Source organism: Carcharodon carcharias, chromosome 13, assembly GCF_017639515.1.
Source record: "Carcharodon carcharias isolate sCarCar2 chromosome 13, sCarCar2.pri, whole genome shotgun sequence".
NCBI lineage: Eukaryota > Metazoa > Chordata > Chondrichthyes > Lamniformes > Lamnidae > Carcharodon > Carcharodon carcharias.
The window spans coordinates 21537687-21564532 of NC_054479.1; the positions used below are offsets into that span (position 1 = coordinate 21537687).

General features: G+C 43.0%; 1 protein-coding gene and 1 pseudogene across 1 annotated transcript in view; one reads left to right on the forward strand and one right to left on the reverse strand.

Annotated features, from left to right (window-relative positions):
• Window positions 1–26741, reverse strand: part of LOC121286011 — a 101394-nt gene extending 74653 nt beyond the window's left edge. Inside the window, exons 1-9 of the mRNA XM_041203033.1 lie at window positions 26364–26741; window positions 24399–24699; window positions 21363–21538; window positions 17015–17265; window positions 15182–15314; window positions 13175–13644; window positions 9879–9961; window positions 8174–8336; window positions 5468–5584 (exon numbers count right to left, since the gene is read on the reverse strand). Coding sequence (XP_041058967.1) covers window positions 5468–5584; window positions 8174–8336; window positions 9879–9961; window positions 13175–13644; window positions 15182–15314; window positions 17015–17265; window positions 21363–21538; window positions 24399–24699; window positions 26364–26537 — 1868 coding nt within the window. The 5' untranslated portion in view covers window positions 26538–26741. The remainder of the gene's footprint in view (window positions 1–5467; window positions 5585–8173; window positions 8337–9878; window positions 9962–13174; window positions 13645–15181; window positions 15315–17014; window positions 17266–21362; window positions 21539–24398; window positions 24700–26363) is intronic.
• LOC121285684 lies at window positions 15–2198 on the forward strand (annotated as a pseudogene).
• Window positions 26742–26846: the final 105 nt, after the last annotated feature.

Consider the following 26846-nt stretch of genomic DNA (forward strand, 5'->3'; position numbering starts at 1 on the left):
ACCGAGGTGGGAAACACAGAAAAGACAGAGCAAGAAACAGACAGAATTTTATTCATTTATTCTAGATTGGAGAGCCAGTGTGGAGAAACACAGAGAAAATAAACTGTGCAAGGAAGTGAATCTGTCCCCATTCTGCAGCTCAAATTTCTTCTGATTCAACTGGATTTGTGCTTCCGGCAAATATTATCAGGTGTCTTGTCTTTTATTTAGGAATTTCAATATTCTAATTCAAGATTTTAAAATGAGTCATTTTGAATCTCAATGAATCTCACAATTTAAAAAAGTTCTTAATATTCTCGGAACTGGGTCAGGTTAATTTAAAAAGCATAGCCTGTGAGTTATTGAAGACAATACAAGGCAATAACAACTAAACATGTTTATGTGCCACCCCATTGTCTGCTATTTTAAAGGTGGAAATTTAAAGTAATGTGTTAAACATTCATTATCTAATATCAGCAAAGTAGATTCTTGTTTTTCAATAGAATGCATTATGTAAGTCTGAATCTGAGAAGAATCAATTCTGTACAGAATAGGTCTCTGCTGATTGGTTTGTCATAACTGTACAGATTTAATTCATAGACCACTAGCAGCAAAAGAGAAAATTCTACTCAACAATAGGGTACTTTTTTGACCACTGGATTGGGGGTGCCCTGTCTTTTTTGAGAGTTATACAAATGGTTCCTCTAATATGGTGCTGAAACTTGCAGCCATTTTCCGTCATTTACACCCATTCTCTTAGATTCCACTGATGAATTGCTGAAGCTATGGTGCAAGATTAAGAGAAACTCACAGAATTTCCAAGCCAATGTTCTTATCTCCCCATGAACCCAAACTCAGACTGTGCCACATTACATGGCTCACTGAGGGCTACTTCGGGCCGTTGCCAGTATTGCAGCGTGGTACACAGGCCCTCAAGTTTCTGAATATTTTAACAATGTCAGCATTGAGCAGCAAAGACACAACCAAATGCAAACAGGAGAACAGATTGTGAATCTGCTGCTTTTAACTGGCTGGAAGGAAGGAGTTCGTGAAGATTGGCTTCTAGGCGGTTCGGGTATCATGTGAAAGCCAGATTTTGGGATTATTGTAGATGAGATTTACACAACAGTTACTTCTCAGCTTCTGCACTTTCAGCCAGTGCCTGTGACAATGTGTCGTGAATGTTAAATTCTCTCATTCATTCTTTAAATTAACTCGTGATACAAAGTGTCCCCATCACTGACATGCTATTCATCTCTTAACAGCAATTTTGACAAGATGAAACTCCGGGTGAAGTTTGTGACCGGTGAAGATATTGAACTTGACGTTGACCCTTTCATCCAAATCTCGGTTCTCAAGATGATGATATACAAAAAAGCCAAAGTGCCCTATTTCCAACAGCACCTGGTGGTGCAAAATGGGAGCACTGTGGAGCTGAAGGACAACAAGAGGCTGTGTGACTACAATGTCTCTCCCAGCGATGCTGTCATGCTGATTGTCAAGAACGAGGAGCGGATGCAGATTTCCTCAGGAACGACAAAGGGAAAACATCTACATTTGATGTTCGTCCCTCTGAGTCCGTTCGGGATTTAGAGCACGAGTACAACAGCAGGAGGGTGTCCCAGCCAGTCAGCAGCATCTGGTGTACGAGGGGAAACAGCTGGAGGATGGCCGGTCACTCGCCGAATACAATATTCAGCCTGAGAGCACCATCTTCCTCCTGCTACATCTACGAGGTGGTTAAATGGCACTTGCAGCGGTTAATAAGATGAACTGTAGTTATTACAGAAGTAAATTACTTATAGTGCCTCAATTGATCAATATTTTCATATACTCCTGTTTTCTCAGCTGCAGTTAGTAAGAGACTCAGGTTGCACAGTCACTGACTTGTCCATGATACTTTTGAATCTTATTCCTGTCTGCCCCAGTTCCCATAACAACAGGAAGTTTGTTCAACAGATAATGTCTGGCTAGGGAATGATACCAACTGAGGCCTGGGTGCAGGTCACCTTCCTGTATTCTCACCCAAGGAAAGATGCTGGTACAAGACATTGGACACAATTATTACAAGGGACAACAACTTAATTAACAGCATAGGAGGAATCGGGTGGGGGGACTGCTGATGCAATGTGTTCCATTCTGATCATTGACTTGTGATAAAAACAAAAACAAAAATACCTGGAAAAACTCAGCAGGTCTGGCAGCATCTGCAGAGAGGAATGCAGTTAACGTTTCGAGTCCGAATGACCCTTCAACAGAACTAAGTAAAAATTATTACTATTTTTACTTAGTTCTGGTGAAGGGTCATTCAGACTCGAAACGTTAACTGTGTTCCTCTCCGCAGATGCTGCCAGACCTGCTGAGTTTCTCCAGATATTTTTGTTTTTGTTTTGGATTTCCAGCATCCGCAGTTTTTTGCTTTTATTGACTTGTGATACTTTGATTCACATCAATCCTGGCTGATCATTGGTCAAAAGTATGTCCTGTTACTCTTAAAGATTCTACTGAAGATTTCGGCCAATAATGATCCAGTCCCTGATCCACAGCTCCAAACTTGTCTGTCATTCAATAGGAATCCACCTTCTCACTCACAGAGACCATTAGATAGTTGATGTGGCAATTCCAAAAATCATTTACTGTACAGGAGGGGACATGCCAAAAATTCCAAAAGATCAACAATGAGTTTCTTCCGGCTTCATTTTAAAATGACTTAATCTACAAGTCATTGCTTTAACCTTAATGCGTTCTTGGAGAATTGTGTGTGTTTAGCATTGGAATGCTTTAATCTGGGTGCTTAGTGTTGTGTAAGAGAGGAGGATATCAGGTCTGCACATTGTGTTTGCCAAAATACCTGATGTGATTTGAAAGTAAAGTTGTCCATTTTAATAAAAATTGAAATGTGTGTTTCTATCTGTCTGAATTGTTTGTGGCTTTCTCTGCATTACATCGTAAATCCATATTTAAACCCAGGCTATGATGATTTACCCTAACAAGTGTTGATGGGAGAATCAGATATAAATGAGATACCTATGGACAATATTGAAGAATCACACCAGCACAGATCATTAGCACATATTTTCCACAGTTTAATTATATTAATTATATTGAACCAGTTGATCTTCTGTGGCCTTTCACATGATATGTTAGAGAATCCGGGCAGGATTTTTAGGCCCTAATGGGATCAGGAACAGAGGCAGCTGGCGAGCCATTGAACAAATTGTACCAAAACATTCAGTCTGCACATGCTCAGACTGGACAATCTAAATGGTTTTCACAGCATCACAGCTTTGGCTAATTAAGGCAGCAATTTATATAAAAATTAAGTTCATGCTGGTTACATTTAGTAATTATGAAAAATATGCTTTTCTAATTCTCTTTATTTCAACCGCATGTTTTGAATACTAGAAATTTCCAAGAGACATCTTGCTTGTTCAAACACCTGTCCCAATACACTTACTTGAGACAAGGGAATTACTGAGGTGGAACGTTATCAGTCGGTGAATCTCGGAGCACCAGGGAGCAGACAGAGCTGGGAGGAAATGATGAGGAATGATGTTGTCTCTCCCCCGGAGGGGACAGAAACCTCTTCCTTGGTGAAGGAACCAGTGGCAAAGATATCAGGGTACAGGCTTTAACAGATCAGTGTTTTGTGAGCATACATCTCATGCAGCTTGTGGAGACACTGTTTTCCCATGCAGTGCTAACGGTGAATCATGAGAAACCACACCCACTTTGCAATGCAATGCTGGAGGTGTGGCATAATGTCAGGGACACCCTGGTGACAGAGACATTCCAGAATCTCAATGCATCCAAAAGATTCAACAAGAGGCTCTCAGATCAGAGCAGTTGTGTTTTTTTTGAAGTGGTGCCAATGACTGCTTCATAAATGGCCAGAAGAGCTGGTTAACTCAGGGATTTGTTGCTTTCACAAAGTGACGTCACAGCATGGGGAGGAAATGGGTAATTTACAGATAAATATCAATATACCAATCACTTAAAACTATGTCATTAAAGGCTAAAAAAATAAGCTCAGTTGATTAAATGCATAAATGTTAATTAATTAAATAAATACAACAGGGTTAGATAGTGATGGCAGTGCAGGTGCTTTACCACAACAGCAGCATGTGGGAGTTTGTGGACAGTATTGCAATTGCTGACAACCACATCCACAGTAAATGTCTGAATCTCAAGGAAGTTCAACTTTGGATTTGTTGTGCTGGAGTCCGAGATGCAGGCATTGTGGGGCATTAGGGAGGAAGACTGTTAGCTGGACACTTTATCCAAGAGGCAGTCACACTCCTTAGGTTAGGTAGTGCTACATAGTGTCTAATTAGTGGTCAGGGACAGGAGGGTGTTACTGCGGGTCAGGTCAGTAGGGAGACACAAGGCGGATAAGAAAATAGGAACATATACAGCACAGCACAATCATGCAGTGCAGGGGACCTCAGCCATTGTCCTTATCTAACAGGCATGGGCTTCCTGCTGTCTGTCTGAATGACAAAAAAATCTGGTGTTGAGAAAACAGACCACAGCACCATGATACATGAGGCCATTTACATTGAGTGTTGGCTGTGAGGAAGGAATGTGGTAATGGCAGAGGACAGTATAATCAGAGGGATGGATACTGTTCTCTGGAGCCACACCCAGGAGTCCCAAGATGTTGTTCCCTATCTAGTGCCAGAATTAAGAACCCCTTCTTGTGACTGGTTGCTGACACTGATCTTTAAGATATTTTTGACTGCATTCTATAACCTGATCCCCCACATTAGTACAGCAGATTTATTTTATCCAATCTATATGAAGATTATAGTCCCCAGGATTACTCTAATAATATTCTGAACAATGTACTGGAGAAATTCATGGTAATAAAAAGCAACAGATTCCCTGGACCCATGGTCAACTTCCTAGGGCTTTAAAGAGCTGGCTACAGAGATAGTGGGGGCACTGGGTCTTGTAGGATTCCATAGATACTCAAACAGTCCTCACATATTGAAAGGATCAAACATAACCCCACTATTCAAGAAACGAAAGGAGATAGAAACATGGAGGAGTAGAGGTCTGACGTCAGCAGTAAGGAACGTGCGGCAATTTATTATCAGGAAAATCAAAACGGGGCACTTAGAAAATTATAATTTGATTGGTCAAAGTCAACATCGATCTATGAAAGGGGAATTGTGTTCTATACATTTGTTAAAGTTTGTTGAGGTTCTGAGTAGCAGGGTAGATGAGGGTGAATCCGTGGATTTATTTTAATTGGATTTTCCAAAGGCATTTGATAAGGTGCCACCCAAGAGTTTATTTCAAAAGATTGGGGCTCATGGGATTGAGGGTAATATATTACATGAACTGAGAATCGGTTAATGGTCAGAAAACACAGAGTAGCAACAAACAGGTCATTTTCTGGTTGGCAGGATGGAACTAGCCGGGTGCTGCAAGGATCAGTGCTCGCGCCTGTTTGATGGTCATGAGGTTTTAGGACCCACCTTACTTCTTGGCATCTTCATCCTGATTGGCCTCCAGCACCTTTCTCCACTTCACCTTCCCAATCTCTGATCGGTTAAGAACTGTCACTGGTAAACTGGTGCTGATTTTCAGGTATGGAAAACTGGTGCAAAGAAAGGAAAACATGGGGACCCCAATCCCTTGTTTCATTTAATTGCAAGAGTTAATTTGTTTCCAGAATGTGGAACTAGGTCAGGGCAAGGTCATGGGAAGGAAAATACAGCAGCTATTTTTAGGGTGCGCTTTTGGTGGAGAGCCTCTCCAGCTCAGTTGCATGCTACATCAGACTAAGATGATTATCTCAGCCAAAATGTCTAATTTAATTTTATAGAGGAGAACTGATTCCTCTGCCCCCTTTGGGTTAGCTCTAGATTTTTAATTCAATCTGTAATCACCCTCACTATCAGTTCAGAATAGAAGCAATCTTTCATTTGATGAGTTTTTTTCAATATTGGTGCACTGTCAAATCAAACAAGAACATCAGAAGGAGTAGAGGTTTAGCCCTTTGAATCAGCTCTGCCATTCAAATCAGGGCTGATCTACCTCACCTTCACCTTCTCTCACTCTCCCCATATCTCACATAAACCAACTCCAAACACTTAACTCAGGCACCTGCCCAGGAAATTCCGTATTAGAGTCATAGCGCCATATGGTTGTACAGCACAGAAACAGGTGCTTCGGCCCATCGTATCTGTGCCGGCCATCAAGCACTTATCTATGTATCACTGCTCGGGACACAGGACATTGTGTGGCCAAATCCAGTTTTTGTAACTTCTCCTCAACCTGTACAAAAACTAGAATTATATAATTTACATCACTGTTACCAATGTAAAGATACCATCGAGCTATATCAGCCACATCACTGTAATCCCTTCCTTGTTTCCTTACAGTTGAGGTGTCACAGGAAGTATAAAATAAATTCAGTGCCTTTCATCATAGGGGTTGAATCAGAATGAGTGCATGATAGTCACAGAGTTATAGATTATGCATTCGGCAGATAAAAGAATGACTATAATTTCTGGCAGAAAACAATTATCTGCACTTTATGCGGATGGAGGATGAAGTTTAGGAACTCACCAGGAAGGACATTAAAGAAGTTCAGTCTAGAGATAAGAACGTGTGTAATATGGAAACTGGTAAATAAATAAAAAAGGAATCTTGTGTCAACAAAGTGAAGTTATTAAAATTGATGGTACTGCAACAGGCTTGAAAGAATGAAGCATTGTACAGGGGAGGCAGTGGCATAGTGCCATTTTCACTATACTAGTAATCCAATGACCCAGGCTAATGCTCCAGGGAACCTTGAATCCCACGGACAGGAAAGATCCATCAGGCGTGCTGGCACTGTTGTATACGGTTGAGTCGTAAACATTGAGTGCAGCACCCCCATGAAGTCTCATGGCATGACAGGGGCAAGGAAAACTTCTGCTGAATGTTGAACACCATTTGGAGGAAGCACAGAGGGAAATCCTGGTGGGGGGTTTCAATGCTTGGAAGCAGCAGCACAGACCAAGCTGGCTCAGTCCTAAAGAACATAGCTGCTAGACTGGGTAGCGTGCAGTTGGTGTGGGAGCCAAGAAGAGGGGGAAAATGTACTTGACCTCATCCTCACCAACATGCTGTCAATGCATATGTCCATGACGGTAACTGTAGGAGTGACCACAGCACCGTCCATGCAGAGACAAAGTCCCATCATCACAAACAGGATGCACCCCATTGTGTTGTGTGGCTCTACTGCTATGCTAAATGGGATAGATTTCGAACAGGTCAAGACTGGACAGGAGGCTCTGTGGGCCACCAGCAGCAGCAGAATTGTATGGCCCAGCATATCCCACACTCCACCATTTCCACCCTCTCTAACAGCACTGTGGGTGTACCTATACCACATGGGCTGCAGTGAGTCAAGAAAGCAGCTCACCACCACTTCTCAAGGGCAGTTAGGGATGGGCAATAAGCGATGGTCTAGCCTGCGAGGCCCACATCCCAGAAAGGAATTGAAAAATGAATGATAATAGAATTGCTCAGGCTAATATAATTTATTCAGGCTGTATTTCAGTAGTAGATGTGCCATAGATGCATCGTGTCAGAAAGCTGTGCAAAAATCCAACTTCAGAACATATTTTAGACCAACAGTTCACAAACTAGTGAGTGGGGTTGTGAGGGATGTATTTGTATATTGAAGTGAGATTATCACCGAACCTCCAGATACTAGCCATTTTACGAGATTGATTGTTAATCAGTTTAAATCAATGTCTCACAATACAAAGTGACAGGATTTGCCCTGGGTCATCCCAGATAGATGACTACCTGGCTGAAAGGAAACCCCATTGTTCCAGCTAAACTCCAATGTTAACACAAATCCTAACCTGATAATCACATCAAGACAATTTTTTGATTGACAAGGGAGTCAAGGGTTATGGAAGGCAGGTAGGAAAGTGGACTTAAAAGCGCAATTAGATCAGCCATTAACTTATTGAATGGTGGGGCTGTCTTGATAGGCTGCATGGCCTACTTCTGTTCCTAGATCTTATGTAATTAAATTTGATGGCATTGGGGGTGGGGGGGATGGGATGGGGGAGTGCGGGCGTGGTAGTTTTCATCACCTGATGTTCTAACTCCATCAAAACACCAGTGGCACCCACAGCAAAAAGGCTGAAAGTGGCTGTTTATACCATTTCACCGAGGAGTCTACAGATCTCCCATGGGAGACTGGAAAAACCCCTGCAGAATTTTGGGGTCATTGCTTTTCATCATAAATTGTAGACCGTTGACAGTCTCTGTGGAGCCTATGTTTGCTTCTTCATCCTTCTTTTCTTCAAGTTCTCTCATCATCTCTTGAAGGCAGTGGCCCAATGCTGGACACAACAGTCAGATGATGAAACATTCTGTAACATGAGTGAATGCATTGCCATTCACAAAGTAGGTGTCCAATTTGCCATGTACTGACCAAGAATTCAAAGTGAGTGCACATTTTCAAAACTATAAAAGATAAAACGCTGAAGCTGAGGGTGATGTGCTTTGCTCAAAACATCACCAGTGTGAAGCCCAAATCGATCTCCCCCTTCCTCTGAGACTGTGCCTAGCAACTGCACTGAGATGCAGGCAGCATCCAGCACTGCCCTTGTCCTGTTCATCACTCAGTCTCCCCGATAAGCCAGTGACTACTGCCCATGGCCGATTCACTGAGTCCCAAATTCATTGCCAACCATGAGCCTGGTGGCCTGGCTGAGTGCAACTCCATCACCCTGGTGCTGTGTAACCACCTGGACTCCAACATCAGCCACCTCAAGACCCTTAACCTGTACTTCTGCTGCTTCCTAGCCAAGGCCCCGGAGCTGGAGCAGTACAGCTGCAGTAACAAAGTAAGGTGAGTACATAAAACAATAACATTTTTACAAAGTACTTTACAAGCACAGATTTTCATTTTTATAAGATGTATTATATGATCTATATAAAATGCAAACTTTACGAATTAGGTACTGAATGTTACTACGCAGCTTCATTGCTGTTTTGTGTTTGTTGTATCTGGGATCGTGTTAAATTTCACGTGTTCAAATAGACTCAAATTGGAAGATAGTTTGGGAAGCACTATTCTAGACTAGGGTCTAGTATTGAGGGAGTGAACACTGTAGGAGGTACTACTTTGACATCCTATTTGATAGCCCATTGTTTTGATCAGCTTGCCAAAGGGCCAATCCAAGGAGTCTTTGGGGATCAGGTCAATTGAGCTTCAAAATCCTAACTTTTGCATCATGGGGATTCTAGAAAGTGACACTGTGATTGTATTATTTGAATTTGGTGGATGTGCAGCTCAGTGTTATGAGTGAGAGCCAACCCAAAACATGGTTTTAGTGTGAAAATGCAAACTTTGTGAAGGCAGAATTGCAGATTTAATTAAAATTTCAATGAAAAAGTTTAATCCATACAAGAAAACATAGACAATGAAGTTAGTGACAAAAGAATTAATACAAGCAATATATACATACCAACCAAATCACAGCCAGATACAAATTCTACCCTTGTAACTGGGAAGCAATATTAAATATAGATTTGAGATCATTAAGATGCAGAGGAGGCTATTCAGCCCATTAAGTATATGCTGGTTCTTTGTAGAGTAACCCAGTCAGTCCCATTTTATCCCTGTAGCCTGCAAGTTTATTTCCCTCAACTGCTGATCCAATTCCCTTTTACAATCACTGATTGCCCCTGCTTTCACCATCCTGGTACCCAGTGAGTCCAGTGCATCACCATCTTGCTGTGTAAAAAGGATCTCCTTCACGTTGCCCTTGTATCGATTGCCGAAAAGTTCAGAAACAGCTGACACTAGATCAGTACGATGTGTGTAATCCAATTGCTTGCATCTGTACTTTGTGAATTTTTTGTGCTTCCCTTTTTACCTGCCTCTTCCTCACATTTTTGAAAACTGTTCACAAACTTTCCACACCTCTCCACAAGAGCAACTACTGCAGATGCTGGAAATCTGAAATAAAAACAGAAAATGCTGGCAATACTCAGTAGGTCTGTGGAGAGAGAAAAACAGAGTTAACGTTTCAACACAATGACCTTTCATCATAATCTACTCTAGGGCAATTAGGGATGGCCAGTAAAAATGCTGGCCTAGCCAGCGAAGCCCACGTCCTGTGAATGAATAATAAAAGATCGTTATCCACATCTGTCTTTCATATGTCTCGTTACAGCTCCTGTAGTCTCATCCTTTTATCAGTTCTGCCATTTAACTATTTCCTGTTTTTTTATCATTGTATTTCTTTTCTTCCCCCTCTCTATGTCCTGTCCTTGTTAAAGGCTGCTCTTGGCCATAGCTTTCAATTTTCAACTTTCACTAGAAGGTCAGAAACCAAAGTGGACACTTGCGTCCACAGATGCTGTCTGACCCGTTGAGTGTTTCCAGCATTTCCTACACGTTTTCACATTTCCAGCATCTGCAGTGTTTTGCTTTTTGTTTGAAAATTAAAGGTAAGAGAATGATGGGCTGGTAGGTGAAACCATTTACGTTAAATCCAACAAGGTAAGGAAGAGAAAGTCAGGAGAGCCTTTATAGACATGAAGTTAAAGGTTAGTTATTCACAAAATATTATCTGGAAACCCACAGGCAAATCTTATTAATGAATAGAATCATCCCAGATTTGTACTAAGTGCGGTGGTGGGTGTGAGAAACAACATTTTACCTGCTGGCCGCAATGGTGGGTTTCCTTGCCGTATCGTCCACTTCCTGCCTTTTTAAATAAGCAGCCACAGGAAACATGCCGTCTCGCTGGTGGGTAGCCTCTGAATCATCCGCCCCGCCCTTACCTCACCATTTCCTCACTCTGGGTGCCATGTCTAAACTGCAACCACACACACAATCCTCAATGCTTGCAGCCCAGGACTGCTCCAGTGAAGACATGGCTCTGAAACCCATGAAGAATTCAGTGAATGGAATGCATTTTGTAGACCCACCGTGATGTCCCCCACTTTCCCGCTCTGGCCACCGGAGGTACAACAATCTCACCACTCCGGCTTGGGAGGCAATAGCATTGGTGGTCAGTGCCAATGCTGCACAGTTGAGGTTGGCCATCCAGTGCAGAAAGAGGACTAATGATTTGTTCCATAGCTTTCAATTTTCAACTTTCACTAGAAGGTCAGAAATCAAACTGGACACTTGCGTCCACAGATGCTGTCTGACCCGTTGAGTGTTTCCAGCATTTTCTACATGATTTCAAATTTCCAGCGTCTGCAGTGTTTTGCTTTTTGTTTGAAAATTAAAGGTAAGAGAATGATGGGCTGGTAGGTGAAACCATTTACGTTAAATCCAACAAGGTAAGGAAGAGAAAGTCAGGAGAGCCTTTATTGGCATGAAGTTAAAGGTTAGTTATTCACAAAATATTACCTGGATACCCACAGGCAAATCTGATTAATGAATAGGCAGAATCATCCCAGATTTGCACTAAGTGCGGTGGTGGGTGTGAAAACTGACATTTTACCTGCTGGCTGCAATGGCAGGTTTTCATGTCATATCTTCCACTTCCCGCCGCTTTAAAATAAGCAGCCACAGGAAACACGCCGTCTCGCTGGTGTGTGGCCTCTGAATCGCCTGCCACACCATTACCTCACCATTTCCTAACTCTTGGTGCCATATCTAAACTGCAGCTGCACACACAATCCTCAATGCTTGCAGTGCAGGACTGTTGCAGTGAAGACATGGCTCTGAAACCCATGAAGAGTTCAGTGAATGGAATGCATTTTGTCTACCCACAGTGATGTCCTCCACTCTCCCGCTCTGGCCACAGGAGGTCCACCAATCTCACCACACTGGCTTGGGAGGCATTGGCAGTGGTGGTCAGTGCCAACGCTGCTCAGATGAGGTTGGCCATCCAGTGCAGAAAGAGGATGAATGATTTGTTCCGTGCCACCAGGGTAAGGCAACCATCTCATTGCTCTAAACAGCCTTCACCCAGCAGCCTCTTTCCTTGTCGGAGTTCTCCCCCTCCCCCAAGCAAGCCCTAGCCCTGCAGCCATTGAAAAGCCACCCTCACCTTAAAGCGGATCTGGTAGCTATAAACCTGCCTGTGAGCACCCCTAAAAGTGATTTGGTGCAGCCTGCAAAGCCTGGCACTGATGACCACAAGTGTTGCCCGAGGCAAGGTAGGCAAAAAACCTCAAAGTCCCGAGCACAGTGCAGCTCGCCCGGTGCACATTACTTCTGTAGAGTTGTGAAACATGACAGTGTGATGGTGCCTGGATGATCCAGTGCGGGGGGAATGACTCCAGTAAACAGGGCTTATAATGAGATACTAAAGTATTGAAATGAGGTTCCCGATGTGTGGCAGCGGGAAACGCGGCCCCGCCATTGGGGGTGGAGCGGACGGTTACAAACTGGTTTCATGATGATGTAAAACCAATTTTTGGCCTTCTCGCCATATTGTCTGCTCATGCCCACCATGATGCCCACTGCCAACAGGACCAGAGGATTCCACCCAATGAGTTATGGCCCTGATTGATCAGCTCACTATTATCAAAGATCTTTATTGTGCAGCATAAGATAGTTACTCTACTGCAATATTGTGGAAACAGATTCAACAGTAATCTTCAAAAGAAAACAGGATATATACTTGAAAAGGAGAAACTTTGAAGGGAATATGAATAATTAGATAGCTCTTTGAAAGAACCGACACAGACATGATGGGCCTAATGGCCTCCTTCTGAGCTGTACAACTCTGTGATACTAAGGTTATTGTAATACATCCAATTTACTTCACAAATCTACTCACTGTACCTTAGTATGTAAGCAAACTTAAAATATTCAGAACAGCTAATTAAAGCAAATGAATCCATGATTTGTGTGAACAGAATCAGTCAAATAATCAATAATAAATTAAAGAAGTTTTATTTATTAAGTGCTGCCAATACGTAATGTAAAATAAATGTAAATGATTGTCTTCCAGTTAATTGCCATCTTTTCAATGACTAATTTAAACATGTTTCAGAATTCAGAGGATCACATTCACTCTAAATCTTCCTTAAGTTTTATCTCATTTACATACAAATTTTATTTAATTTGTACATATTCTCTGACGCAGGAAGAATTAATATGCAATATGTATGTATGGTTAAATCTAATTCTAACTCAATTCAGTTGATCTTATGTAATAGTGAAATTCACTTTATAGTCATTAGTTTCATGATTAATTTTCAAGTCTCCTTGCCCCCACGGAGACGCAAGTTGATGTTGATGGTGGAATGTTGCTCAATGCCGTAGGATTCCAGTGTGTTGCCGTCTTCTAACGGTATCGATCCATAGGTCAGGTAGTATTGGCTCGATGAAAGGCGCTCCAAAGATTCAATCTTATTTCTCAGGCTCAAAACCTTGTCAGTTGGGGATACATCAAGTGTCAGGTCACGCCCATTTACAGTCCTGACGAATATCTGCATTGACGTTGTGATGACCAGGTGGAGAGTTGCATCAAAGAATATTCCGGAATGCAACAAGGATTTGTTGTCGCCCAGAATGGCTTCATTAAAGCTCAGGCGTTGCTGGTAAATTGGAATGTCCCATTTTTGCTGGATTTCTTTCTTGATCATTGAGATTGTGTTGTTAATATTGGCATTCAGGCTTAATGAGCTCCCATCCAGTGTAAACACAGTGATTTCAAACTCTTTTATTGGCTAAGACAAAAAAAAATAAGAATGTAGCAATGAGTTGTGTCCTGGTTTCTAAGTGCTCTGATAATTATAACTCCTTAATTTTTACTTAGTTCTGTTGAAGGGTCATTCGGACTGTGCTCCTCTCCGCAGATGCTGCCAGACCTGCTGAGTTTTTCCAGGTATTTTTGTTTTTGTTATGGATTTCCAGTATCCGCAGTTTTTTGCTTTTATCTCCTTAATTTTCTTCCTTTCTCTCCTGATTGATTCTTACTGAGGTGATAACTACACTCCTTATCTCACACAAGTGGCCATTGTTGTTGTGTGAGTTTAGACAGTGAGTTTCACTCAACTATCAACCAAGTTGGATCTTATATTTATCTGATACCCACACACATGGGGCAGAAATTTGCCCTTGGCGTGCGGGCTCGGTGGGGCTGTTTGGGAAGCCGCTCACGATCGGCACTGCACCGAGGTTTCATGCTGGCGGCCAATTAAGGCCCGCCCAGCGTGACATGCGAGTGTCAGTGCTGAGCGCTGCCTGTGCGAGGGGCGGAGCAGGAAGGGTGTGAACTTCACAAATGCGCAGGAGTAAATGCTGCATAATATCCCTGAGGCAGCCTTAAGTGATATGAAAGAAAATAATTATAAAAATGTATTGAAACATGTCCCCTCGTGTGATTCTGTCACATGAGCAGGGACATGTTGTTAATTAAAAATTAAAGATTTTATTCTATTTTTAATTGCCCTTGGTAAACTCGTCCACCTGTGGATAAGGTTTCCAAAAAAAATGCAAAGGCTGCTAGGCCTTTTCGCCTTCCCGCCAGCCATTAGGTTGAGCAAACAGTGAAAAATTTATGTTAATTAATTATTTAATGGTCTTAACTGCCGGTGGCGGAATTTTGGCTCCAGCACACACCCGTTGGCCGAACTATTGCGCAACTGCGCGTTGACTCCAGCATGTTCGGCCAAAGGCCACATGTGTCATTTCATGTTTGAGCGGGTCAGGCACGCGCCCACCCACCGAGAAAAAATTTCTGTCCACATACAATATGTGGTCAGCGGGAATCCCAGCTGATTCTTTCTGCAACTTGAGTGCAGGGGTATTGAGGTGAATTGTAGCACTCCCACCTTCACCTTGTTGACATCCTCTAACTCTGTATGGACTGAGAATTGAACCTGGGGAGCTTCTGATAAATATGACTCTCTATATATATCTTTAAATCCCGGCAACTGGTCTATCATTTCCAGCTTGCTTTAAAGAATGAAGTTTTCAAAGGAGGATTGAGGTAATTAACGGCCTGAATCTTCGGGGTGGCGTGATGGGGTGGGCCCCGCTTGCCAACACGTAAAATGACACCTGGTGACTTTGTTGAAAATTCTCCCCAATGAGAACATGATTCCGTGTGTCTGAGAGCTAATTTCAAGTCCTGCTCATAAGTCCTATGGTCTTATGTATTCTAGACAGATGGAACTCCTAGATTGAACAACACAATCTACAAATTTCTACATTTTACACAGTTTTGTTTCAAAACTTTATGATTTATTAAAACTGTTTTACCTGGACGTCCCATGCTAAAACTGGAGAGACACATGGCATTCTCAGACATTTCATAGCCTCATCCACCATGACATGCCATCCAGTAGACACAGCCACATTTCCAGTTGGGTCAGCTGGGTCAAGAATTATTGGCCTGAAAAATAAAGCCATTCCAAAAACAATTATTAACCATAGGCCAGGGTTTGCTGGCAAAATAATGACAAGTTTAATGGTGCCCATTGTTATTATTGTGGAAATCACCCAGCACTTCACAGTGGGAAAGAGAAACCCCATGAGTTTGGAATCAGCATAAATTGCTGGATGATTGGTGCTGTTCTGTCAGTAGTTTCACTGTGAACCAATTTGTGTATTTCAAGGAATTGCTATATTTGTGTTTATTTACAAGTTAAACTCTCCACGGAAAGTTAGGGCAGGATTCCTCGCTCATTGGGCGAGCGTGCATGACGTGTGATATTTGGGTGGTGGGCATGCGCAGGAATTGGCAGCGCGCCCACCGACAACTAACAGGCCTATTAAGGCCATTAACAACCTAATTGATTTAAATTTTTTGCTGCCTGTCCTTCCTTACGGTTGGCGTTCAGGTGGTCACCTACTTGGTCCAGTAGATACACAGATGTTGATATCTGCAGATCAGTTCAAGGATTGTCTGGAGCCCTTCAGCTGCACTGAACCTCTCCTGCCCATTGCCTTGCCCCCAGGTATTGATAGCCAGCAGCTCCACTCTGTGCTTAGCAGGAAGACGATCACCATCTCTCAGCTCAGCCTTTGCGGTCAAAGCAGCCTTTGCATTTTTTGCAAAACCTCATCCACAGATGGGATGAGATTTCAATCCGTCATTTAAAAAAATGTTCATACTAATTTCTAACATTTCCTTACTGATGTGACAGAATCACATGAGGGGACATGTTTTTTAACATCTTAAAATGCTTTATTTTTAAATTTTCATAATCTCTTTCCGCTGAGGCAGCTCTGTGCCTCAGGGCGCATTTGCTACATGCACTTGCGGGCTGGCGTGAACTTGCACTCTTGCCCTCCTTCCCCCCCAACACAAGCCTTGCTGCAGCGCACGTTTCACGCTGGGCAGGCCTGAATTGGCCCACCAGCATGAAATCACGGTCCGGCCCCAATCGTGGGCAGTGGTCAGCTTCTTTTAGACTTAAATATTGTAAATATCTTAAGATACAGCGGGAAGAAACAGATCCTGACCCGTAATAGAATCTGAGGATCTGACCGAAGGATTTCAGTCCATTATTGAAAATGGGAAAAGACAAAGTGAGGCGAAGAAGTTTATGAAGAGTTCTGTAATGTGGCACTAAGATGACTTATAGCTTTGCTAATGGTGCCAAATAAGAGAGATGGCAATACACAGCAGGTCGAGGACATGAGTTGGAACAAAGGCTGGAGGATGTTGCTGCGGCAGGATAGGGTAAATAGATGAAATGATGATGAGGTTTGTAAATGAGAGTTAATATTTTTGACCTTAAACATAAGTTGGGGAAGGAGCAAGAGCAGACTTTTTAATGGTAGTTCAGTACAATCTCACATGAAAATGTAGCGTTATGAAAACTGTTGCCTCTTGGGCACATTTTCACAAAGAACAATGTATTGGATTGACTCTCACTCTAAACATTCAGCTGCACATTCATCAAGTTCAAATGATGCAGCCAACATGTCACTTAGTCGACACCCCATGACGCCAAAGTTAGGGATGGATATTAAAGACCAACTGAACCAGACCCTAGAAACACCCTGAATCAGCCCCCTTAATTGGGAGCTGTTCAAAGAAGTGAAACAGCTCTAATTGGTTTAGTTTTTAATGTAGTTAAAGATTACCTTTTGCCACAGAGTTTCTTTATCAGAAAGTCTGCAATGACTCTATTGTTGACGTTGTAGTTCTGAGTCCAGTAGATGCACAGATCCTGATATCTGCAGATCAGTTCAAGGACTGTCCGGAACCCTTCAGCTGTGCTGAATCTCTCCTGCTCATTGCCTTGCTCCCAGGCATAGATAGCCAGCAGCTCCACTGTATACTTAGCAGGAAGACGTTCACCATCTCTCAGAGCAGATTTCCGTGGCTTGACATGCTAGAGCAAATGGTTGATAAATGTAAATATACAAGATATTAAGAGTACTCACTCCTCCTTCCATCCTATATTTTTGCTTTCATACATGTTACTACCATTATTCTTCAAAGACCAAGCAACTTTCTTGATAGGACTGGTTGAAGCTAGTCCTAGTCTAGTGCTACCACCCCAGCATGCACTAAGAAGTCCACAAGATCTGCCCAAAGTAGCCTCATTCCAAATTTTTCCCCTTCTATTGGATGAAATACCTAATCTCCGTTCAGTATCACTCCACAAAGATAAGGCTGAGCACACAAACTGTCCATGGGCAAATTGTGGACATGATCCTACAGACTAGTGTGTTGGAGAGTCAGGGTTCAAAAGAAAGCAAGTACTTGGCATTAGGTACGTAACACCTCTCACAATCTCAAAATTTCCCAAAGCACTTCCCATAATGAGGTATTTTGAAGTTGCAATGCAGTAACCAATTTGCACACAGCAAGATCCAACAAACAACAATGAGATAAATGGCGAGATTGCCTGTTTTCATTATGTTGGTTGAGGTTAAATTTTATGCAGATATCCAGCAGAACACCCTACTCTTCCCCGGAGAGTGCAATAGGATCTTTTAGGCTCACCTGAGAGTGCAGGCAGGGCTTTCATTGAATATCTACCTGAAAGTGACTGGGGTAGAAATTTGTTTTGGTCCATTTTCTTGCCTGAAGCAGGCAGTGTGCTGGGAGTGTGCACCAGAAGCCAGGGACTCAACTGAAATTAGACCTTGGGACATTATCAGAAAATTGCTGGGAAGATGCGGACTCCAATCGGGTATGAAACAACAGTTCACAGGTTCCATGAGGACCAAGATCAGCCAGCTGCCTCTCCAGGAATGCCCATCAGATAGGGAGAGGGTGGGGAGGTGAGTGATGGTGGGCTGGTAGCAGCAGTGAAGTTGGGAGCACCACTGGGAGGAGACCCTGCCCCTACATGAAGTATAAAAATGTATTAATGTAGAAGCTGCACGTGGAAGCAAAAATCTGAAGAGACCACTCAGCGCTGACCAGTTGCAGTAAACCTTGTTAAACAGGCATTAGATCCCGCATTAACATATTCAAGGAGAATAATGCCTGTTATGGACAGTTGCCCGGACACCTGGAAATTGACCAAGACCCTTATTGCACCGGTCATATTTCAGGCGCCTTTGGTTGAAATTGGTCATTTTTTGCCTTGGTTTCCCACTTGGAAAATTAGCACCATGAGAACCTCATCATTTTTCAATTGTTCCTTCAACGATTAATTAACTTGCGTTTGGTTGTCTTTTGTCCTGCATTCTGGAGCCCCAGGCACTGGAGAATTGAATACAGCCTTTGACTTTGTATAGGGAGCTGGTCAAACTTGCCATTTGCAGGTCTATATAACTTGAGACGGTCACTTTAAGGCACAATATTCAGGGACTATAAAAGATTTACGGGTAAAATCCCTGATCCTCACTCTAAATGTAAAGCTGTATTGGAAGTGAGTGCAAATTGAAGGGTTGAGGCTCCATCTCTGATCTGTACTTCATTTGAATACAGCCCCTTCACAGAGTATGGGTTCAGGGGATTTGCTCTTTAATTCTTTTGAGAATCAAGAAGTGGTTTTAATATTTATTCAGCCTAAACCAGAAGGCAGACAGGAGCTCTCCCCTTCGTCCAAATTCATTCCAACAGCTTCAACCAAAGTCAAATTCCAGCAGAGGGGAAGCAAGAATCTTGAGTTATTCCAAATACTGAGCCTGACTTTCTCTGGGTTCTGCCAACCTCCTGTAGTAAATTCAGCAGAGACTGGTGTAGGTGCTGGAGAAACAGCACAAATGGACATTTCTCCAAAGGTTCTCTCAATCCCCCTCCATGCAAACATCCCAGACAACTCTTTGCTGGTTTTTAATATGGGGTTCACTAGACTCATCTGTAGTATTTGCCAATGGAGTGGGTGGATGTTGAGATGCTAGGATGAAGGATAAATATGGCAAGTTTCGGGAACCTTGGATAACGAAGGATATTGTGAGATTAGTCAAAAAGAAAAGGGAAACATTTGTAAGGGCTAGAAGGCTGGGAACAAATGAAGCCCGTGGAGAATATAAAGAAAGTAGGAAGAAACTTAAGCAAGGAGTCAGGAGGACTAAAAGGGGTCATGAAAAATCACTGGCAACCAGGATTAAGGAAAATCCCAAGGTCTTTTATACATATGTAAAAAGCAAGAGGGTAGCCAGGGAAAGGGTAGGCCCACTCAGGGACAGAGGTGGGAATCTGTGTGTGGAGCCACAGGAAATGGGAGAGAAACTAAATGAGTACTTCTCATCAATATTCGCAAAAGAGAAGGACTTATCGGTCGATTTGTCTAGGGAAGAGTATGTAGATAGCCTGGATCATGTTGAGGTCGAAAAAGAGGAAGTGTTAGGCGTCTTGAAGAATATTAAGGTGGATAAGTCCCCAGGGCCGGATGGGATCTACCCCAGAGTACTGAGGGAGGCAAGGGAGGAGATTGCTGGGGCATTGACAGAAATCTTTGTATCCTCACTGGCTACGGGTGAGGTCCCAGAGAACTGGAGCATGGCCAATGTTGTTCCATTGTTTACAAAGGCTAGCAGGGATAATCCAGGAAATTACAGGCCGGTGAGCCTTACATCAGTGATAGGGAAATTATTGCAGAAGATTATTCGTGACGGGATTTACTACCATTTGGAAGCAAATCAGCATATTAGTGAGAGGCAGCATGGTTTTGTGAAGGGGAGGTCGTGTCTCACTAACTTGATCAGGTTTTTCGAGGAAGTGACAAAGATGATCGACGATGGAAGGTCAGTGGATGTTATGTACATGGATTTTAGTAAAGCCTTTGACAAGGTCCCTCATGGCAGACTGGTACAGAAGTTAAAGTCGCACGGGATCAGAGGTGAGCTGGCAAGATGGATACAGAATTGGCTTGGGCATAGAAGACAGAGGGTAGCAGTGGAAGGGTGCTTTTCTGAATGGAGAGCTGCGGAGTTCCGCAGGGATCAGTGCTGGGACCTTTGCTGTTTGTAGTATACATAAATGATTTGGAGGCAAATGTAACTGGGCTAATTAGTAAGTTTGCAGATGACACTAAGATTGAAGGAGTTGCAGATAGTGAAGAGGATTGTCAAAGGATACAACGGGATATAGATCGGTTGGAGACTTGGGCGGAGAAATGGCAGATGGAGCTTCATCTGGACAAATGCGAGTTAATGCATTTTGGAAGGCCTAATACAGGCAGGAATTATACAGTAAATGGCAGAACACTTAAGTGCATCGATGGGCAGAGGGATCTGGGTGTACAGGTCCACAGGTTACTGAAAGTGCAACGGAGGTGGATAAAGTAGTCAGGAAGGCATATGGCATGTTTGCCTTCATTGGCAGGGGTATTGAGTATAAAAGTTGGGAAGTCATGCTGCAGCTGTATAGAACCTTGGTTAGGCCACACTTGGAATATTGCATGCAATTCTGGTTGCCACATTACCAGAAGGATATGGAGGCGTTGGAGAGGGTGCAGAGGAGGTTTACCTGGATGCTGCCTAGTCTGGAGGTTATTAGCTATGAGGAGAGGTTGGAGAAACTCGGATTGTTCTCACTAGAGCGACGGAGATTAAGGGGCGACTTGATAGAAGTTTTCAAAATTATGAGTGGCATGGACAGAGTAGATAGTCAGAAGCTTCTTCCCAGGGTGGAAGAGTCAATTACTAGGGGACATAGCTTTAAGGTGAGAGGAGAAAACAATACAGGAGATGTGCGGGGCAAGTTTTTTACGCAGAGTGTAGTAAGTGTCGGGAATTTGCTGCCAGAGGAGGTGGTGGAAGCAGGTACGATAGCGGTGTTTAAGAGGCAGCTTGACAAATACATGAATAGGATGGGAATAGTGGGATACAGACCCCGGAAGTGCAAAATGTTTCAGTTGACAGGCAATATGATCGGCGCAGGCTTGGAGGGCCGAAGGGCCTGTTCCTGTGCTGTACTTTTCTTTGTTCTTTGTTCTTTGAGACACAGAGGGAAGCTGTCTTTTAGTGTTACAATCCTCCCATAACCTCCAAGCATTAACAATTACCATGTTCCCCAGTCACTTACCTGCTTGTACCAATACTTCAGCAGGCGAATCAAGTCTTTAAGTTTTGGTTTACACTGCTTCACAAACTTTCTCTGAAGCTCAGTAAAACAGGAAGAAAATTCCCCATCTAGAGCTCTTTTTTCGTTTACTAAATTGATTAGCTTGAGGTAGGCTTCACTGGCATTGTCTGTTCCCTCTGTAAGAAATGAAATGCTTAATGAGCAACAGAAAGTGTTTGTGGTCATCACACATAAGCAGGATATGGTGCCCCCACTCTCCAGGCCAAGCAATCCATTGACACTTACATTTTAAGTCCGTTGTGTCATATCCGTTCCATTTTGCACATTCCTCTCAACCTTTCCTTTTCCCTCCAGGACCACAATAGGGTTCCACTGGTCCTCACCTACTACCCCACCAGCCTTTTTCTTCAATGGATCATCCTCCACTATTCTCACCACCTCCAGCATGATGCCACCACCTAAAAACATCTTCCCTTCTTTTTGAAAAGGACCAATTCCTTCACGACACCCTGGTCCACTCCCCAATCACCCAGCCAGCACCTCCCTCTCTTTCCCACAGTACCTTTCCATGCAATCACAGAAGATACAATGCCTGGCCTTTTACCTCTTCCCTTCTAACTGTCCAAAGCCTCAAAGATTCCTTCCAGCTAAAACAGTTATTTACTCAATTTAGTTTCCTGTCGTCCCTGCCTCCTTTACACTGGAGATGCCAAATGCAGATTTGGTGACTACTTTGCAGAACATCTCTGTTCAATCTGCAAGATAACCCCAAACTTCCCCAAACCTGTTATTTTAATTCTGTACCATGCTCCCACTCTGATCTCTATCGCCGACCTCCTACACTGGAGGCTCAGCGTGTGCTTGAGGAACAGCATTTCATCTTTTAATCAGGCACTATACACTCTCCTGGATTCAACATTGAGTTTAACAACTTCAAATCGTGACCTCAGCCTCCATTTGTTTCCTTTTTCTTTGCTGATTTTATTTTTTCTCTCCTGTTTTTCTCCTTTTTTTTTGCCTACAGATGGCAGCTGTTCCTGACACTGCCATTCACACCTCCTGCAGAAACATCTTTTATATAACTTATCCAAAATACCACTCCATTTTGGCCTTTCACTATCAACACATTTGTCATCTAATCTCCGCTACCTTTCACACACTGTCCCCCTCATTCTTTTTCCCACCCTCCTCCCTTTGACTGGCTTTACACTTCTTTCACTTCTAACTTTTGCCTGATCCAAAAGAAGATTTCTGATGAAAGGTTGACCTGAAATGTTAACTCTGGCCTGGATTTTCACACCCGGGTCGGAGAGGCTCTCCGTCGTGGCAAATGTCTCAAAAATGACAGAAATTTCTAAGTCCCGGCCACGAAACCGGTAATTCCCATCTTGGTGTGGGCGAGACTGGAGTCGGAGCAGGCTTTGCACATGCGCGATTTGTGGAAGCAGCTGGCCATTTAAATCACCAGTTCCTCCACTGAATTGGGATTTTTGATCTCTGGCTGCATGAATCCCAAACTGCGCAGAGCAGACCAGGTAAGAACTTGGTGGATCCTTTGAATAGCCAGGGTACCCCTTTGGAGAAGTAAGGTACACCTTTGTATAGGTGTACATCTTTGATAAAAGTAAGGCAACCTTTGGTGTCATTAAAATTTAATATGATTATGCACTGTCCAGCTGCCAAAGAACTGTCTGGCTAGCAAATAAATGTTAAAGAGTTGTACAGCTGTCAAGGAACTATTGAAGAATTGTGTGGCTCTCAAAGAGCAGTTAAAGAACTATTCAGCTGTCAAAGCTGTCAAAAAACTGTCCATGGATACTAGGTGAGTTGGCATGAAGGGGGTTGGAGGCAAAGAATGGTGAGTTGGGGGCAGGAGTTGGATTGAGTTGACACTAAGTTGGCATGGGGGTATAAAATGACATGAGATGTGGGAACAGGGTCATGGGTTGGCATGGACGAGCTATAGGGAGCGTGTGGGAGAGTGATGGGGCAAGGGGTGTGGGCTGGAGGGATGTTTTTGTTTTGCAGGCCTTGCGCCCATCCCGCCTCTACACCCGCCAGCCTCTGCACTCCTTCTGTGGTCACCTGTCCCAACTCCTATTTCCGCTATGCCTCCCTTCCCTGACCAAAAACCTGACTGGCGGGCAGACACTTTTAAAGATTGGGTTCGCTGAACCAGGAAATCTCCCAACCCCAGGGCAAAAACCTGGGCCCTACTCTCATCTGGTCCAATCTACACACTTTGGGTTTCACACACCCGGCTGACCAAACTCCCACTTCAGTGGAGGCAGCTGATGATTTATACGACCAGCTGCGTCCATAATCCACCTATGCACAAACCCCAGCCCGACTTCATTCCCACCTCACGAAAATGGAAAGTGTGGTGTTCGGGGGTGGGACTTCCTATTTCCGGGCTTGTCCACCATTTTCACCATGGAGGAAAGGCCCTCCATCATGGTGAAATCCAGGCCTCTGTTTCACTCCACAGACGCTGCTAGGCACAATGAATATTTTCAGCACTTTCTGCTCTTATTTCAGATTTTCAGAATCCACAGTATTTTATTTTTGTGTTGCTGCTGACACTCCTGTTTTTGTATGAAAAATGATCAGCTGACAGAAGTACCAGGCACTTCTGGTGACTAAGGAACTGAATCATTTGTTTTAGAAAAGGAAGGGAAATGAAATAAATTCAGACATCAACATTACTGGTTATATTTTGTTTCTTTACATTAAAGTGTTCGTATCCTAGACTTTCCATCAGCATCATTTTACCAAAATGTTAACACCAGTGTTAAAATAATGTCAATCCTAAAGCTAGGCTAATATCCCACTTAAAAAGCAACATATTCTCCCTCAGCAACAACTCTAATAACCAAATATAGAGCTCAACTATGGCATCATCTTAACTAGGAACAGGACATGTGATAAAACAAAGCTGATAACGCCCATTGTTTTACTTGATGGACAACAGAGGCTAATGGAAGAACTAAAATTAAACTTGAGCTTTAATGATTTAATAACCACATCAATTCTTACTTAATGCATCGAATGTTGGCAAAATATCAAAATCCACTCTGTCTGAATTTTTCTTCCTTGATTTTATTGAAAAGCTCATCGATTTTGGTGGGATGTTGCTGTTCGGTATAAAATTGATATTGATATCACTGATCTCATAGGCAATACTTGATTCACACTTTTCCAGCATTTGCTGGATTCCTTCAAGGATTTCAAGCCTGGTGTTCCTCTGGTCCTGGAAACTCTGGAAACAACTGAGGAAGACAACCAGATCCGCATCTGAACCGTTTCTTAAAGCTGTTCCTTTGCCTGATGACCCTCCCTGAGGAGGAGGAAAAATAGACAATTATTTACAATTATTTCAATGACTGATGAACTTACCATTACTGAAATGTGGAAGAGTTATTAAAGTCATGCTTTCATCTGTGTTCTTGATTTAGGCTTAATTTTCGCTGCCATTTTCCTTCTGATTTTTGTCCTCTTGCCCTCTTTTTGGTAAGGTGCTGACTCTTAATGAGACAGAGGTCCAGAAGCCAACTTCAGCAATTCCCCTCATTAGCCATTTTTGATATGTTATCTTGGACCACAGGTGACAACTGGCTATTCAACCATGTGGGGCATCACAGCCTATTCTTGTCCTCACTGAACAGGATTGGGAACCCTGGGCTGATTGCTCCCTTCTTGTCTAGCACTTTGTGCTCAATTTTAACTCTGTTATCAACAGAGTGGTATTGCCCTATTTGGTGATCTTTTTGTGGGGATTAATGTAATTCTTTGCATTTTTATTCTTAGCCATTGGCAGAGTTGCTACCAAGTCAGAATCTGCCAAACAACTTTCTGTTTAAGTATGAGAATAAAATCATAGGTTGCAAACTAAATCTCTTGACAGCTTTCTTTTTAAAAAGCTTAAACAAGAGTGAAGCCACTAACTACCACTTAGCTGTGAACTGCTCTCTCCTCCATCCCTTGTACGAGAGTAAATGTGACAGACTCACTGCACTGAATTTTCAGGCCCTGCTGAAGTCAGGGACAGAGCTGAATTCAAAATAGTCGACAGCCGGTTTCCAGACACCATTCCCAGGTTGGCCATTTTGGGAGAGGCGGCTTTGGGAGCCCGGCTAAAATGCCCAACCCAGAAGTCAATTAGGTCAACTCATTAGGATCTTTGTTAACACTGGGTACTAAAGGCTGACTCAGATTCCAGTCAGTCTCCACTTTCCTGATGTGACTAGGGCAGTTCAACTGCCTGGAGGCAGGCATCCAATGGCTGGGAGAGGGGGCAGTGCCCTAAGCAGGCAGGCCCCCTCCTCCCCCCGATCCGTGTGCCTGGTGCAATTGCAGCCAAAGAGCAAATCGCCCCCTCCCTCCATCAAAAGTCCCACAGTGGCAGCTTGGCTCATTTCTAGACTTCTTAACTAAAATTTTCAATTGGTTACTGAAAGAGCACCTCCATGTTGAAGCAACCTTTTAGTTACTTATCTTCTGCTGTAGTCAGGTGGTCCTCTCAAGCTAAAAGGCCCCAGATTGCCCCTCCAGCTTCGAGAGCCCACCCACTGCTCTTAACTGGAGGAGGGACCTGTCTCCATGTCAATTAAAAGAGCACTCTAGGCAAAATCCCAAAGAGTGACTGGTATCCCTCTGGCCCCAGGATAAAGTAACAGTCCCGACTCCTGCTTCCCTTCCCTAAATTTGTGCCGTTGTAAGGGCAAATCGACATCATTTTGAGATCGCCCATGAAATGACGATGATCCCACCTAATCCTATTAATTTAGTTGAGATACTGGAGGCAACTGCCATCCTTGAAACTGTGTCCTACAGCGAGTTTACATATTCTAGAGAGAAGGGAGTACAACACAGAAAACAGGAAACTTCACAATCACGTCAGAAAACATCTCCGTACTTAAGCAAGGTAAAGTTTCTGATATTGTAAATAGTATTGCAAACATTATTAATTCCATGTGCTGCTTTAAAAATAATATAACTTACTTTAACAGCTCTGATTACTTTGATCTCAGGTTGTTTGAGAAAACATCGATTCCTTAAAAACTCACAGATTCTGTGCACAGCATTCTTCACAGTGGTATTAAATTCATTCGGCTCCAGGTTATTTTTAATGAATTCGTCCAACCTACTGTGATCAGTGCTGTATAATTCCATCATTCCAGCTTTCACACAAAGTGATGTTGGTGTCACCACAGCTCCTTATAACCACAGCTCTAACCGCTCCTTCAAGTATTCAAACAACACAATCAGACGTATAAAGTAAAACCTTTCAACAAATACGTTATAAATGTCACAGTTCTGTATCCTCACCCGGTTCAAAGTTTTTCGGTGCTCAGTTATTTGCATAAGATCCCAAGTAAACGCCAAATCCCTTTCGATTTCCTCAGAATCACGACTTGTTTGACTGTTTGGTTTCAGTTTCATTTCTCTGGTACCACAGCTGTCTGTAAACGCCCATATTGATCA